The sequence below is a fragment of the Sarcophilus harrisii genome, chromosome 1 (genome assembly GCF_902635505.1).
Source record: "Sarcophilus harrisii chromosome 1, mSarHar1.11, whole genome shotgun sequence".
Taxonomy (NCBI): Eukaryota; Metazoa; Chordata; class Mammalia; order Dasyuromorphia; family Dasyuridae; genus Sarcophilus; species Sarcophilus harrisii.
Window position 1 is genome coordinate 623,347,124 of NC_045426.1, and position 16,225 is coordinate 623,363,348.

Sequence of the window (16,225 nt, forward strand, 5' to 3'; positions counted from 1 at the left end):
AATGACTTTCCCCCTCCTTGACCATTTGACTACATTGCCAAATTCTCCTTTTCGGGCTCTGACTCAGCCCCTTCCTCCCACTACAGAATTCAGACCCTCTTTCTGTGTTGTGGAAAAAACAGAGCATATACTTACTGTATCCCATTCCTTGGACAAAGTACTTGAAAGCCTCTGCGAGTTTGGCAGGCTGCAAGAGAGGGGAAAATAGGGAAAGCTTTGGTCAGGTCATTTTTCCAACCTGGAAGCCAGGGCCCTGAGCATCCTCAGCCTCTGCTGAACCATTAGAACCTGGATCCAGGACATCAGAACCAAGTCAAGGTTCTTGGGACTTGGTGATATATAAAAGTGGGAGGAAATGAGGGGAACGGACCTGGACCCAGACTCAAGGTTCTTGGGACCTAGCGATATAGAATATAAAAGTGGGGGAAATGAGGGGAATGGGGTCTTACTTTCCTGAAAACTCTGTTCTCCATCCCAGGAATGAGATCTACAGAAGGCTATGTGTCATATACCCTGAAAAGTCTATGCATGAGCGTTTGGATGGCCTGGGAAAAGCAGCAAAGTCCAAAACTCTGAGAGGCAGCTAGGCATTGTGAACAGGGCAATGGACCTGGATTTATAAAGTCCTGTATTCAAATCCTGTCTGAGCCACAGACTAGTTGGACAAATCATGTATATAGACAATCTCAGTCTTAGCTGGACTGCCTCTAAGGTCCCTTCTTTAAGATTTAAAATCTACAATACTAGACAATCTATGATTGTGGCTCCAATTAAGCCATTTACTGGCTTTGTGACTTTGCCTTAAATTATTTTCCCTTTTCTCTTTCTGAGTTTTTCCAACTAGATAGATTAATATATGATCTATTCTTCTCTCTCTCCTAGCAGGATAGATTGGATGATCCCTGAGGGATCTTCCAGCTCTGCTTGACAGCTCTCTGGGGACCCTCTCCCCTAGTTACTCTAAATATTTCCGCATAGGGATTTCAAAGAATGGGGGAAATGTGATTTTTGAAGAAAATTCATTCTCCTACACCCCACCTTTGGAAGCCTTCACTGCTTCCAAAACATCAGTACAATTATTTAGGGAAATTGCATCACAACTAATTGTTCCTTATAAAATAAAATGCTATGAAGAAATACTGGGTTATGGGTATGTAATATAAGATTTAATTAGATCTCTTGCCCCTTTCAAATAGCAGTTCTAGTTATCCTAGGCCAGTGAGGGCTTAAGGTCAACTCCTCAGCAGAGACACTCATGGGCAGGCTGCATTAGGAATGTGCCAAAGCTTGTAACTGGCGGGTATTAACATGTCTGGCAGCTTAGACCTAAGCAGGTTTCTGTTTACAAGGCCATCTGTTCCTCCTGAGGCTTGGCAAGACAAGCATCTTCTAGGTCCTACCTATCTCCCAAAATGAGACGATGAATTATGCAGAGAGTTTGAGAGGAGGTGTTTTAGGTTAAGGGTTTTTTGTTTGTTTGTCTTGGGGAAAGTGAAAAGCCAAAACTAAAAATGAGATGGAAAATATTTAATAATATAGAAATGAAGAACGTGGGTCAGAAGGGACCTCAATTTTTATGGGGCAGTTTCCTCATCTTTAGAATGAGAACATCAGAATAGGGAGGGAGATCCAATCAACAAGCATTCATTAAGTGCCTTCAGTATTCCAGCCACCATGATAAGCAGAAAGAAAATGAATAAAAGGGAGGGGGGGAGGGAGTTGGTGGAAAGGATGGAGAGAAAAAGAGAAGGAAAGAAATTAAAAGAGGGAAGAAAAGAAAGGGGAAAATGAGGAGGAAATGAGAAAGATTTGGGAAGGAGGGAATGGGGAAGAAGAGGGGATGGGGAAAGCAAAGTTGGAATGGGGATGGAGTTAATGAAAAGCAGATTGATTAAATGAGTTAAAAAGGCATTTGTGCCAGTGAAGAGGTCTCCCTGAGAATCCTTGTGTATGGTATAAATGTTGAGGGAATTTGGAGCCTGACTGTATGTAGTGTAAGTGCTGGATGACAAACATGAGAGATGAGATGGTAGGAATCAGTTAGGAAGAAAAAGGGAAAACATGGACAAAGCTGTTGTTGCAAAACTATTCTGTGGAGAAGGGCCTGGTGATTTCCTAAAGCTACAGCTGAACTTTTGTCCCCTCTTGAATGCTGAGAGCAGTTAAACCCCACTTCCCAGTTTTGTAATGTTAACAGGCAGTAAGCACTCTTTGAAATGCCTACTGTAATCAAATATTACCTGAGAAATTTGTGGCAGGCCTCCACAATCCGCCATCTAGAAGGAAGCAAATTCAGGTTAGGAGGGAAACAGCATGGAAACATTACACACGTAATCATAATCATGTAGATATGCTTGTTCAATCTTTCAGATAATGAGGACTATCAATGAATTTCCTGGCGTTTTTAAGTCAAGTGCCTCCTCAGCATATCATAGAGCTTATCTCCACACTATTTTCCCTTCATGGATTTGTCTGTCCAGCAAAACCAATCTCACTATGCTTGTTATATACATAGTATTCTATTTCCCACTTCTGGACTTTGGCAAAGCCCATCTTCCTTTAGTTACTCCCTTCTTCACCTCTGTCTTCAAATCAAATCAAAAATTTTTTCCTTAAAAAAACTTTTTCTTTTTTTTTTTTAATTTTTTTAAACTGATTTCTTCTCCACCCTCTGGAAATTATCTTGCATTCACTTTGCATATTATAAATATGCAACCTATTTTTTCCTGAATATAACACGTTTTCACAGTAGGTTTAGTTTCCTTTTTATCTGTTTCCCTAGTGCCTAGCACAGTGTCTCAGTGAATACTTACTAAGTGGTTATTGATTAATCCGGGTAACTAAAGCAGAGCAGAATTGGAAGCTCTTTATCTTGTTACCATCTTTGGGAAGTGGTTATATTTTAAAAGTGCAGAAGGCCCCGGCCCACCCCTCCTTGACCAAACTCAAAGGTTCCTTGGGAGGAAAAGGTGACCCTTCCTCTCATGGAACTGCTAGCCCCTCCCCAAGCCCAGGCAATAAGAAACAAAGAAGACTCTAATAATTTCCCTGTCCCCAACAGGGATCCCCACAAAATCCCAGACAAATGGACTATTTATTACCAATTCATTATGTTGTGTCTGTTATAAAGCAACAGCAAAATAAAACCATAGGCCACTGGCCTACTGGACTCCCCTTCAGGCTAGCTTTAAAAATCCATTATGGAATACATTCGCAAACTGACAGCAGAGTTCTTGGCCGGACTCCAGTGCTCGGCTCTGCCCTTCAGTGGCCTTGAGAGTCAAGGTCTCTCTCATTTCCTGGGCCAGCAGCCGCCCCCCCCCCCCCCCCATGGAGGGGGCACTGAATAAAAAGCAAGCCTTCCCTGAAATCTGCTGCACTGCTGGGAATGGGTCATGTACTCTCTCTGAGCATCAATGAGCTCATCTGAAAATGGAGATAAACAACAGAGGGCTGCTGTGGGGAAGCATTTGTTAGCCCCATCAGCGGAGATATATATGCTTGGAATACATTCAGACAGAAGGCTGGGATGAGCTGAGTGTTACAGCGATGTGCAGAAAAGAGAAAAAGGGACGGGAAAAGGTGTATTACATTCTTACTGGGCAATAGGTGACGCAGTGCTCAAATATTGGGCCTGGAGTCAGGAATATTCTTCCTAGGTTCAAATCTCACTGTAAAGCACTTAGAGTGCCAGGCACACAGTAGGTGCTATGTAAATATTCGTTATTTTAAGTTCTTGGAAGGACAAAGTTGCCTCCATAAAATGGCATTTTTATGGAATATTTATGGAAGAATACGTCACAAAGAGAAGACACAATGGTGACTGGTACTAGAATAGCAAATACCACACTGATTAAAGTGTCAAAACAAGGTCATTCTTGACACGAAGATTGTTTTGAGTTGTAACTTTCTATTGTCAGCACCTAGTATAGTACTTTGCGTAATTATTGTGGATTGATTGGAGATTGCCCCCCAACACTTCCTGATCTAAACTTGGGCTCAGTATCCTTTGGATTCCCAAGAGAAAATGCATTTATCCAAGAAATAAACTCAGTACCCTTCTCATGTCCCACCTGTGTCCCACCCAGACTCCACATCTAATTCTATGGACTTTACCAACATGACTAAAAATCCCCAGTTCCTGGAACTTTCTGCCCTGCAACATTATTTGTCCATTAGGTGAGTTCTTCCCAATGCCCTCCATACAGGAGACAGGCCCTGGCTGACCAGGTTTCATTCTTATCCTGGCTGGGCTTTCCAGGCCCTCCACCAGTGCTTTTATCAGCTCCCTTTTGTATGCAGTCTTCCTTCATTACAATACAAGTGTTTAATAAATAAATGCTTCTTACAGGGTCTTAACCCAACCTCCCCTACCCCACCACACCCATTCTATTTGCTATATTACCTTTAGGAGTGTGGTCTTGGTTGGATCCAGTTTAGAGTTGCACTCCACCTATGCAAGAGAAGAATTGATCTGCATATATTATCTTTGCTTCCAAAGAGATCCCATACAGCTAGGGCTAAAAAAAACTTCATATTTTCACATTTTTAAATATATTGGGCAAACCATTACTATTACCTCTGGGTTGCAGTCTTTTCATGAATAAAATAAAGTGAATTATCTTTAGGGCCTTTTCTATCTCTAAAATTCTGCAAAGTAACAGGCTTAAGAGCTGGAAAGGATATAGAAGCCAACCTGTACTGTCCACCTGGTGCTGGAGACCCTTCTATAAGAGCCCCTTTAAGAAGCTTTATTCAGCCTCTCTCTATATAAACAGCTTAAAGAAATCACTTATCTCCCCAAAGCAGCCTCTTCTGGTTCTGGCCCTAATTTATCATGAAATTCCTTCACCCACTAAAGCAAAATCTGCCTCCCTCGAACTTGCATCCAAGTCTCAGTTTTATATTCTGGAACCACACAGAAACAACCTTACTTTTTGTTTTCTTTTTTTTACAGAATAATTCTTTACCTATTTCACAGATTCTCTGAATTGGAAGAAATCTCTGAATCACCTGAAAAGCTATTTCCCTTCTGACATCCTCATTAAGTGATTTGCCTGGACACTTACTTCTTGCCTTTTCCTCCAGATGGTAGCTGTCTCTAGATATAACCCAGTCTGTCAATGTTATTCCTAAAATGGGGGGATCCTGAACTCAACACAGTTCAGGTCATCTGAGAAGCTTGAAGATTTATCACATCTTCTCTAGATACCATCTTTTTTGTTAACACAGTCTGAGGTCATGCTACCTTTTAAAGTAGCCGCATGATAATTTTAAAAAGCATCTATTAACCAGTTACCATGTACTGAGCACAAGGGATACGAAGAAAAGCTTATTCTCAAATAGCTTATGGGTTTGTAGTTTAAAAATAAGTAAATACCAGTCCCCAACCCCAATCTTTTCATATTATTCTGTCATGTCCTAGAATCAACAACCTCCAATTCTCTCCTTAACCATAAGGTACATACAGGATCATATTCCACGTAATGATTTTTCTCTTCAAATATGGTTTCTTCCCCTCTCTACTCCTTCCAACCGAGAAACCTAGTAGAGCCATTTGAACACATCTGTTGGGTAATCATCATTCCTCATGGCTTCCTTGAGTTTCCCCCTAAACTGCTCTGACAACAAAGTCAGATGTCATGCCGTCCAAAAGCTCAATAAGCCACTTGGAGGCCCAAGATCCAAGTGGCAAACATGCTTATAAAAAAAAGTCAATGAAAAGCAGTCAGGAAGACATGGAGGAAGGAGATGTGGACCCTGTTGCCAGGCAACTGAAGCCTCCAGAGGATGGGCTGCCCTTGCTGAACAGGGCAGCAGACAAAAATGCCAGCTGGTTTTCTGAGTTAAGGCTGATGGCATTTAGGTGAAGTCATCCGGGCGACCAGTGTGGGGTGAGGATAGGAGGAACATCTGAGGCAAGCGGATGAGCAGCTCCAGATGGATGGTGAAAGGAAGGAGCCGATTTCAGGATCTTGACTTTTTCTCTAATCTGGGTAGGAGCCTTGGGAAAAAACCCTGGGCAGAGCTGCCTGAGAGAGATCTTCTCTCTCCCAGAGAATGGCCAAACATTTATCAAATGCTGGCCATTTGATTCAAGTCAGAGACCGATCAAATCAAATTGACCACTTCATATAATCCCAGAATCTCAGAACTAGGACAAGTGGGACCCCTTCAGGGTGGGGCGATCCATGAGCCAGTCACTCAGCCATTCTTCCTGGCTATCCCCAATACTTAGAATGCTCCTTATTTCTGTATGCTTTTTCAAATCCCACCTTCTACAGAATCTCAATGCCCCTGAAGGCTAGAACCTTCCCTGGATTGATGAGCTCTTTTTATCCTGTATATATCTTATGGTACACAGTTGTTTACCTATTAGAAAGTTAGTTTCTTGAGGGCAAGAACTCTCCTTTGCCTTTCTTTGGATCCCTAGTACTTAGCAGACAGTGCCTGATATAATTAGTATAGACTAATAAATTCTTGTTGACTCCTTGGCACCCTGGTCCTTTGTAAATACTTATCGACTGACTCACTGAATTTCTTATGTGGGGCCCATCTTTCCTCACGAGGGCATGAATAGCACATTCTCCATATTTCATATCCTGACTCTGAGCATCAATTTTCTAATCTATAAAAATAAGATGAATTTAGTCATCTCAAAGAATTTCTCCAACTTTAGCGCCTATGACCTTCCAAAAAAGGAACTAAGCCAGGGGGAAAAGACAGTCTTTAGAATTCTAGTCCTTTATTAGAAAAGGAAAAAGAGGGACTTTTTTGCTTTTTGTAAGCAATAGTGAGTTGTGTGTGTTATTCATAGAATTTCAAGAGTTGTCAAGAGCCAGGGACAAATATATTTTCTCTTCTACACCTTCTCTAACAGTTGGCTACCCAGCCAGTCCCTACTTAAAGCACTCTCTCCCTCCCAAAGCCAGCCAATTTTATTTGGGATCGTTCCAATCATTAGAAAGTATTTCTTCAAGCTGAGTCCAAATCTGCCTACCTGACACTTCCACCTACAATGCAGAACAAAGTAAACAGAACAGGAAAACAATTTACATTATGACCACAACTATGTAAAGGAAAACAAGATTAAGAGACCTCAAAGTAATGATCTAGGGTGATTTCAGAGGCTGACTGTGCATGTTTGCTGCCTCTTGGCAGATTACAAGAGTACAATGAAGTATATTCACAGACAAAGTATCGATTTGTGTTTAACTTAATCTCTTTGTTACAAGGGAGAGAATAAAGGTTTTTCAAGGAAAAGGGGAGTAAATTGTCAATAGAAAGTGACAAGAGTGATTTTTCTCTTAGAAAAAAAAAAGCATCAATAAAATATGTTTCAAATTCCATTCAATATTCTATTTTGGCCTCAGGAATGAAGTCTATTCCCTCTTCTACCCAACACCTTTCTCCAAATACAAGAAGAGACAAAATCAAGTTCCCTCTAAGAATTCTTTTTCTCCTCTAGACTCGTCTTTGTTTCTTGAACTCCTCCTCATTGGGCAGGATTTCAAATTCCTTCAGCATCTTGATCACCCCTCCAGTAAACATTGTCCAGCTTATTCATGTCCTTTCTAAAAGGTGGGACTCAGAATTCATTACAGTACTCCAGGTGTGGACTGATGGAGGCAAAATATGGGATTCTTACTCCCCTGTAGTCTCACAGAGAAAACCCTTAGGGCAATACAACCTGACAGAGTTAATATGGATTATTTTGTAATTGCACTTATTCTTCAGTCATATTTTGGGCCTTTCCAACACAACAGATGACAAAGCTCTTATTTTATATAGCAAAGCTATAATTACAAAAAACTTAATAATTACATACCACAGCATCCACCGCAGGTGAATTATCTCCCACCACTAACAATGCAGGGCATCTGTGTATGATCAGAGAGAAAGGAAATGTGTCAGTCCTAAGGGCCAACACTAAGTCCAGCGGCCAGACATAGAGCAGGATGACTGGAAATGACCCTGGGAGACCTGAGCCTTTAAAAGGCCTCAGTTTGACTATGGCCATACTCATTCTGATTAAGAATTGAGGTAAAGAATGGCCTCTTATCTAGTCAAAAAAAAAAAAATCATTCTGGGAAAGGATTTCTGGCCAAAACAGAAACAATTGTTATTTCCATTGCTCTGAGTTAATCAGGACCTAAGCAATGATCAAGTGGGACTGGGACTAAAATGGACCTTTCCAGAGATATCTTTATTTTCAGCTAACAAATGAATACAAACTTTTATATTCCATGAAGTGGATATCAGCCATAGGTAGAATTAGAAGCTGGGTCTTTAGGTCACCCCCTCAAGTCCAATCCAGTACACTTCTATGTCCCTGGGTGCACACTGTTTTGTTCTCCCCTTAATTAAGAAAAGCTCCAGAAAAAATTAGCTTTATCCTCCCATCATGTCAGATTATAACTCAGGAAAGATGCTCATTTTGTATCTATGAGGCACTGCTTGCAGAGAAGCAACTGTCTCAGGTATTAATCCCAGAAAATCAAGCGGCAACTCCAGCAAAAATGGGACCTGAAATACCCATCAAAGAAAACTCTGTTTATGGTTGCCATGATATTTGGCTAAGCCTTTACATCTACCCATTGGAAATAAAACTGAATTATAAATCAGAAAACACAGCACAGCTTACCCTGAGCCTGCCTGCCAACAATAACTATCTTTTTTTGCTTTAAGGTTTGAAAAGTACTGCTGATCCTATTGTTATCCCCATTTATTAGATGAAGAAACTGAGATGCAGGGTCAATAAATAATAAATGTCTTGAGCAAAATTTGAACTCAGATCTTTTTCTGCATCATCTAGAGTACAGTATTCCACTCTGAAACTTACTTCTTGTTTGATCCCGAGCTGATTTCCCTTCTCTGGGCTTTTCCAAAAGAAAATGGAGAGAACATCTACTTCACAGAATGGTAAGGGCCAAATGAGACAATTTATATAAAAAGTGGATTACAAATGTCATTTTGGAAGGGATCTGGGAATTCTGGGCAAGGCTCAGCCTGCAAATAGACATATGGAAGGCAGCCACTTACTGTAGGGTGACAGCACTGGTTCCTGGGAAAGGACGCTCGATTTCTAGATCTCGGCGACTGTGGAAATAAGCCAAAGTAATTAACAGATGCTGCCTTGGGCAGTAGAGAAAGATCAATAGTATGAGGGGATCCGGGAACAGGGATGACCCGCCGGACTCTACATGCCCCAAAACCCGTCAACATCAGCTGGGATGCTAGACTGACAGAACCTTCCTGGCCCCACTGAGGGTGTAAAACATGTCTGGTGGAAGCCCCAGTCTGCCAGGAGACTGAGGCTCAAATGTAGACACTTCAGGGGAAACAAGCAGAATTATTTCCTGGATGTCCCACACATGGTTTTTCTCATGGTCTTTATCACAATCTCAATCTTTCATGAAAAGCTAATACCACCATTACTCTTAAAGTTGTGACCACCTTGGATGGGGGATAGACTGAAAATGGTATTTTTGTGAATTTCCATCTATACAGAAGAGAAGGGGGAGAATGCTGCCCATGATCCTCCTCCCTTCCCAGCAAAGCAACCCAAGACCAAAAGAATGGGGATAGGAAAGAAATAATTATTTTTTAGGATTTACTAAACAAATTTTAGGTCGGTTTCCTAAACTAAGATGATCTCTAAGGTAGTTCTGACATTTTGTACAGAACCTTTTAAGGTTCTTACTATTTACAACATTCTAGTTATATGTTCTGAGATTCTTTTCATTACGAATTCTATGCTCAAAGGGTACTTCTAATTCTCACACTTCTAATATTTTATACTTGCAAGTATCTCCCAGCTCCAACACTGCAGTTTCTAATGTGCTATGCCTTATTAGGTCTCTTCCAACTCCACTGTTCTAGGTTCTTACATTCTATATATCCTATGAGGTTTCCAGCTCTAACATTTTAAGTTTTCAAGTGTCTTCAAGATCCAACATTGCAGGTTATAATATTCGATGTCCTATTAGGAATCTCCTAGCTCTAATGTTCTAGCATCTAACATTATAATAGATTTATTTGCAAATTTTTGAATTGTAAAACAAAAAGAACTGGAAGAAGCGATCTCCACTGAATGTTAGAGCTAGAGGAAGCCTATGAATACAATTTGTTGCAATCTATAGTGTTGGAAATGGAAGGCACCTGAAAATTTAGAATGTTGAAAATAGACCTAATTGGACATAGAACCTAGAACATGAGAGCTGGGAGAGAACCAATTGGACACAGAGAGTTAAAATGTAGAACATTAGAGCTGGAAGAGACCTAATTGGACATAGAATGTTAGAACCTAGAACATTAGAGCTGGGAAAGACCTAATTGGACATAGAATGTTAGAACCTAGAACATTAGAGCTGGGAAAGACCTAATTGGACATAGAATGTTAGAACCTAGAACATTAAAGCTGGCAAAGACCTAAATGGACATAGAATGTTAGAACCTAGAACATTAGAGCTGGAAGAGACCTAATTGGATATTGAATGTTAGAGTTGGAAAAGACCTAATTGGACATAAGAGTGTCAGAACTTAGAACATTAGAGGTGGGAAAGACCTAATTGAACATAGAGTATTAAAATCTAGACCATTAGAGGTGGGAGAGACCTGACTGGACATAGAATGTTAGAGCTGGGAAAGACCTAATTGGATATAGAATATTAGAGTTGGGAAAGACCTAATTGGACATAGAGTTTCAGAACCTAGAACATGAGAGCTGGGAGAGAGCTAATTGGACATACAATGTCAGAGCTGGGAAAGACCTTATTGGACATAGAACATTAGAGTTGGGAAAGACCTAATTAGACATAGAATGTTAGAACCTAGAACATTAGAGCTGGGAAAGATCTAATTGGACATAGAATGTTGGAATCTAGAACATTAGAACTGGGAAAGATCTAATTGGACATAGAACTTGAGAGCTGGGAAAGACCTAATTGGACATAGAATGTTAGAGTTGGGAAAGACCTAATTGGACATAAGAGTGTCAGAACCTAGAACATCAGAGCTGGAAGAGACCTAATTGGACATAGAATGTTAGAACCTAGAACATTAGAGCTGGGAAAAACCTAATTGGGCATAGAATATTAGAGTTGGGAAAGACGTAATTGGACATTGAGTGTCAGAACCTAGAACATGAGAGCTGGGAGGGATTTAATTGAACATAGACTGTTAGAACCACAACATCAGAACCAGGAGAGACCTAATAGGAGCATCCACCCTAGTCACATAACAAGGTGGGCACATTAAAGATATTAAACCACTGACCTATGAACCAGAAGATCAAGCCAGACACAAGCCAGGCAGATAATCCTACACCTTTCTAGCTGTTGGGGACCTTGGAGAACATCCAGTCCTGCCTCCTCAACTTCTACCGAGAAAACTGAAAGCCAATGAGAAAGTGACATGACCGAATTCCAAAGGCATTACCTGTTGTAGGCATTAATGAAGAGGTGGAGATTGCTCGGGTTCATGTCATTGATGATATGATGGCGGTAGGTGTGCACTACCTCTATGTTGTTCTGCATTTCTTCCTGTGATTAAGAGAAGTGGGTGAGGGGGAAGAAAAACATCAATGAATTCATCAACTAATAGACTATACCAGAAGGAAGGAATGGGAATGGAAAGCCCCAGTCAAGTCTGGCCCAATTAGAAAAAATATCAGAGCAGGGTTTGCCTAGAATTGTAAAATGGTGGTTTATAGTGGGATGGAAGCTGAATTTGGAGGAGGGAGTTAAAACCTGACTTCGATATTTACTAACTGGTTTGAGCCTCAGTTTCCTCATCCATAAAACAGGTATCATAATATCTATAACACTATATTATGGCACTATAAATGTGAGCCATTGGGGTGGGAAAGGACCTTAGGGATAATCCTGTCCAAATTCCAGGTCCAGAAAGGAAAAGTGGTGCAATTACAGACAGAATCTAGGGTAGCCTTCAGAATTCGTCCTCCTGGCTGATCATCTCTACACCACACTGCTACCCTGCCTTCTCTGCTTGAAAGCCAAATGCCCCAATGAAGTATGACATTTTTAAGCCACAAAACAGGAGGCAGGAGAGGAGCATTTCAATCTACATAGTCTGACCCCCTAACTCGGCACAAACCCAGTTTCTTTTTCCTTTCTTGTTTATTTTCGGGAAAAGCCAATCATTGTCCAAACATCGGCTCAAAACAACATTCTCCTCAGGCTTGAGAGCTCTAGGTATAGGCATGGGGCTTGGGCTTGGAAGTGTTACCTAATCAGTAACATCCAGCTAGAGAAGGAGGAGGCGGAGACCCTAATCATGTTGAGCAGGGGCTGTTGTCAAAACAGAGTCTGGGATTACTTAAGGAGGGAAAAGGTCAAACAGCTACAAACACCACTAGAAGAATTAGCCTGTGAGTAACCCTTCTGTTATTTCAGATTAAAACCAACTGGCAGAAACCGGCAGCCTACGAGAAGAAAGCCATCCTGCCACATGTGTGCTCATGGTTAATAGGATAGGCTCGGTTAATTCTAAGGGGTCTGCAAACGTATGCTTTTATTAGCCTCGAATCGAAATTTATCCTTCTCTGTAAATATGGAGAGAAACCACTTCTGAGAAGGGATCCAAAGGCCTCACCGGCCTGAAAAGATGTAAAGAGTATGAGGGATCTGAAAGACTCTCATGAGAACTCCAGCAGAAGGAACCCAGGAGCCACAGATGGAAGTTACAAGGAGGCAGATTTTATTTAGCTCAGAATATGCAAAGACCTACCCACAAGAAAAGTGCCCCACAACAGAATGGGCTCCTCATAAAATAGTGAGGTCCCCATCAATGGAGAAACCCATCTGGGTAACCACCAAGTAATGCGAGATGTTCAACCTAGAGATGAATCTTTAGCTGGTGGTCAAGGGATGAATACTAGGGTAGCTTCCAAATGAGAAGGGAGCTAGCTTATATCTCTGAAATTCTAAGATCCCATGGAACTAAAAGACAGTTTTAGTTCTTCAAAGGTCAGAGATGATTTGAGTTAAGGAGATGACCTACTACTAAGGAGATTGGGGGGGGGGGGGTTCCTCTACCAAACACCCCAGCCAAATAAAACCAGAGTGAGAGTCTAAATGTAAAACTGTCACTTTTTGACAAAGAAATGTGAAGCATTTGTACTAAGTATGAGTGACAAGGTTAGGATCTACAGGAGTGAAATGATACATATAATGTCAATTTTTTGAGGCTACTGATTCACTTAAAAGGAATATGTCCTCTCTTTAAAAAAAAAAAAAAATAAGCGATTAGAAAATTATCAAGAAAAACAAACAAATAGGGGTGAGAGATGGTTGACATATGTATATCACAAATAATGTCATCCCTCTGAGTCAGCCTTTGTAGAAAGGTTTATCTCTTTATATCTACTTGTAGCATACAAAGGTACCACTGCTTTTATCAAATTAGATGCAAGGAAGAAGGGCAAATTTCATTCAGAAGCTAATGAAAACATATCTTCTTAGATAGCACAGAAAGCCTGAGATTCCTCTGCCTGTTTTCTGAGGGGTGTGAGCTGACCTATGGAAGATCGAATCTAGAGGGTTATAGGGCAAGGGTTGGATCCTGCTCTTGTAGAATTTGTTCTAATGACTCACCTTCCCAAACAAATGAGACACCACCATATCCGGAAGAGCTTGGGTCCACCCAGAGATCTAATGCAGATAAAAACAACAAAATAACAAGACAGTCAAGTCACTGAACTATCTGTACCCTAGTGATTCCACTTCTGGGCACTTCTGACCCCTAAAGAGGTCAGTGACAGAAAGAAAGGTGGTTCACAGGAAAATATTCATAGCAATACTCCCCGTGGCATTAAAAACTGGAAATAAAGGCAGGTCCTGTCCAAGGGGGAGTCTCAACAAACTCTGGAATGTGAATGTAACAGAATACTATTGTTGTTTTTAAAAATCCTCAGACTATTTAAAATAACTAACAGTGTATATAAGATTGATATATTGCTGTGATGGATGTTGAAAATGATGAAAAATGATGATTCAGAGAAACAGAGGAGAAAAAAGCACAGTGTGACCTTACACAGATGTAAATGAATGTATGATTATAGATATCTATGTATGTGTGTGTGTGTGTGTGTGTATATATATATGTATGTATATATATTTACATATATCCACAGTTACTTGTAACTTTCTGGGGGAAGGAAAGAGGCAAAAAAAAAAAAAAAGTAAAAAGTACAGAGCAAAAAACAAAAGAAAATTCACATGGAATCAAAGATGGAAACTTTGAACATGATGTATTCATTTTATAGGCTTTCTTGAAATGGAAATTTATTGTTTTATATTTTGAATCATCTTCTATGTTCTGTCATGAACATGGCAAAGATTGTTTCTTTCCTTTTTCTATTTTGTATTTAAGTTTTAAATAAATTTTAAAAAAGAAAAATGGCAAAGAATTTTTTCTTAAAAAATAAAATTATTAAATAGAGTTCTATGAAGCATAATTGCTCTGATACCAAATGATAATGGAAGACCCAGAGAACAATGAATGACAACAATACAAACAAAAGCCAGCTAAAAGGCAGTCAAACAAAAATTGCAATGAACAATCTTGGCTTTCCCTCTAAATAGAGTGGTAACAATAGGTGTCATAGATATTTGCCTAACTTTTCTTTATTACAAAAGCAGAATGACTCCAAGGATGGGATGTTGGGAAATGATCTTGTGTAAAAAAAAAAAAAAAAAAAAAAAAAAAAAAAAAAAAAAAAGTCAAAATACAACTTTTCTTAAGCACAACTTCTCCCACTCCTCCCTCAAAAAAAGACAGGGAGAAGAGATTACCAAAAACAGAAAGTTTAACAGAAAATAAGTGTAACACTGTGAATTAAGACCCCTGGTTTTTCTCTTAAGCCTCCTCAAAGGCAAGGTCCTAATCTTGCCTGGTTTTAAAGTTGTCCTTTTAGGTATTATTCCCTTTGATTCAGAGAAAAGGAAGGAAATGAAGATGCTATGAAGCTTGTTAGGGTTCTTTCCACTGCACATCCTGTTGAAATGGGCTTTGTCTGAGTCACTGTGAAAGGTCTCAGGCTGATACAGAGCTCAAGGCCCTGATACAGTGATAGCGAGAGAAAGCTCCACAGTAAATGTAATAGTAAATCAGAGTAACACTGCGAATTAAGGCCCCTGGCTTTTCTCTTATCCTGAAAGACAAGATCCCAATCTTGCCTGGTTTTAAAGTAGTTTTTGATTCCTTTGATTCAGGGAAAAGGAAGGAACTTTCATTTGAAGGTGCTAAGAATCTGGCAGGATTCCTTCCACTGCACATACTGTTGAACTGGGCTATGTCTGAGCCACTGGGAAAGGTCTCAGGCTGCTACACAGCTCAAGACCCTGATACGGTCACAACCCTGAGACCACCCACTCCACCCCCTTCCTGAAGCCCTCTCCACTGTATCTCCAGTCACCCAGGCTACATCTGAAGACCTCCAGTGAAGAAGAAGGGTGGGAGAGACTCCACCTTGCACTGCCACCCACGTTCGAGGAAGAAGAGGGAAAGATAGCACAGATGAACTCAATGTACCCGGAGCATCAAGCCTTGGGCTGTGAGATGACTTCACTGCCTCCATGTCACTTGATAGCCACCCCAAGTTTGGCAAAAACACATTTTCAAAATGAAAAGTCAGAACTGCTCCCAGACTGAAAGGCTATATATCTCATTTCATCTGGAACAATTTATTCTCTTCTTGGCAAAGATGAGAGATACTTCCAAAAAAAATATTTTTTTTAAAAAAAAACCAATAAATGTCTAGCTAAGAGTTGCATGGATCAGTGCTGGCTTAGAAGGACCCTTGTTGCTTCAAGAATGGGCAGGCTTCAGGGGCTTTTCCCACCCACATTTACTGAGAGCTCCCAGCTGAAGGAGCCCACAGGCCAAGGAAAATGCTTTTTTGCAGGAATAAGACAGAGCTTGAGGTACTGCTTCCTATCAGGACAGATCAGGCTCCCGGCCTGCAGATCTCCTTACAGAAAACACGCACGTTTCCAAAACTGCATTTCTTTACCTTGGTTGCTGCCCAGTCCATCCACCCTTCAGCACAAGGGTTCACGTTGATGAGGACGAGTCCTTCCACCATCTCTGGGTGGTTGAGCTGTGAAAGACGACAATATAAAATCAGAAATATAACAGGCAAGCAGAAATACCATTTTGTAACTGGAAGGGTCCCTCAGAGACCAGAGAACTTTTATTTCAA

General features: G+C 40.6%; 1 protein-coding gene across 1 annotated transcript in view; it reads right to left on the reverse strand.

Moving 5' to 3' along the window:
- The window catches only part of NDRG1 (N-myc downstream regulated 1), a 75,411-nt gene that overhangs the window by 8,417 nt on the left and 50,769 nt on the right, over nt 1-16,225 (reverse strand). The window contains exons 8-15 of the mRNA XM_012541831.3: nt 16,037-16,123; nt 13,617-13,673; nt 11,440-11,543; nt 9,043-9,099; nt 7,829-7,880; nt 4,406-4,453; nt 2,241-2,276; nt 136-187 (exon numbers count right to left, since the gene is read on the reverse strand). Coding sequence (XP_012397285.1) covers nt 136-187; nt 2,241-2,276; nt 4,406-4,453; nt 7,829-7,880; nt 9,043-9,099; nt 11,440-11,543; nt 13,617-13,673; nt 16,037-16,123 — 493 coding nt within the window. The remainder of the gene's footprint in view (nt 1-135; nt 188-2,240; nt 2,277-4,405; nt 4,454-7,828; nt 7,881-9,042; nt 9,100-11,439; nt 11,544-13,616; nt 13,674-16,036; nt 16,124-16,225) is intronic.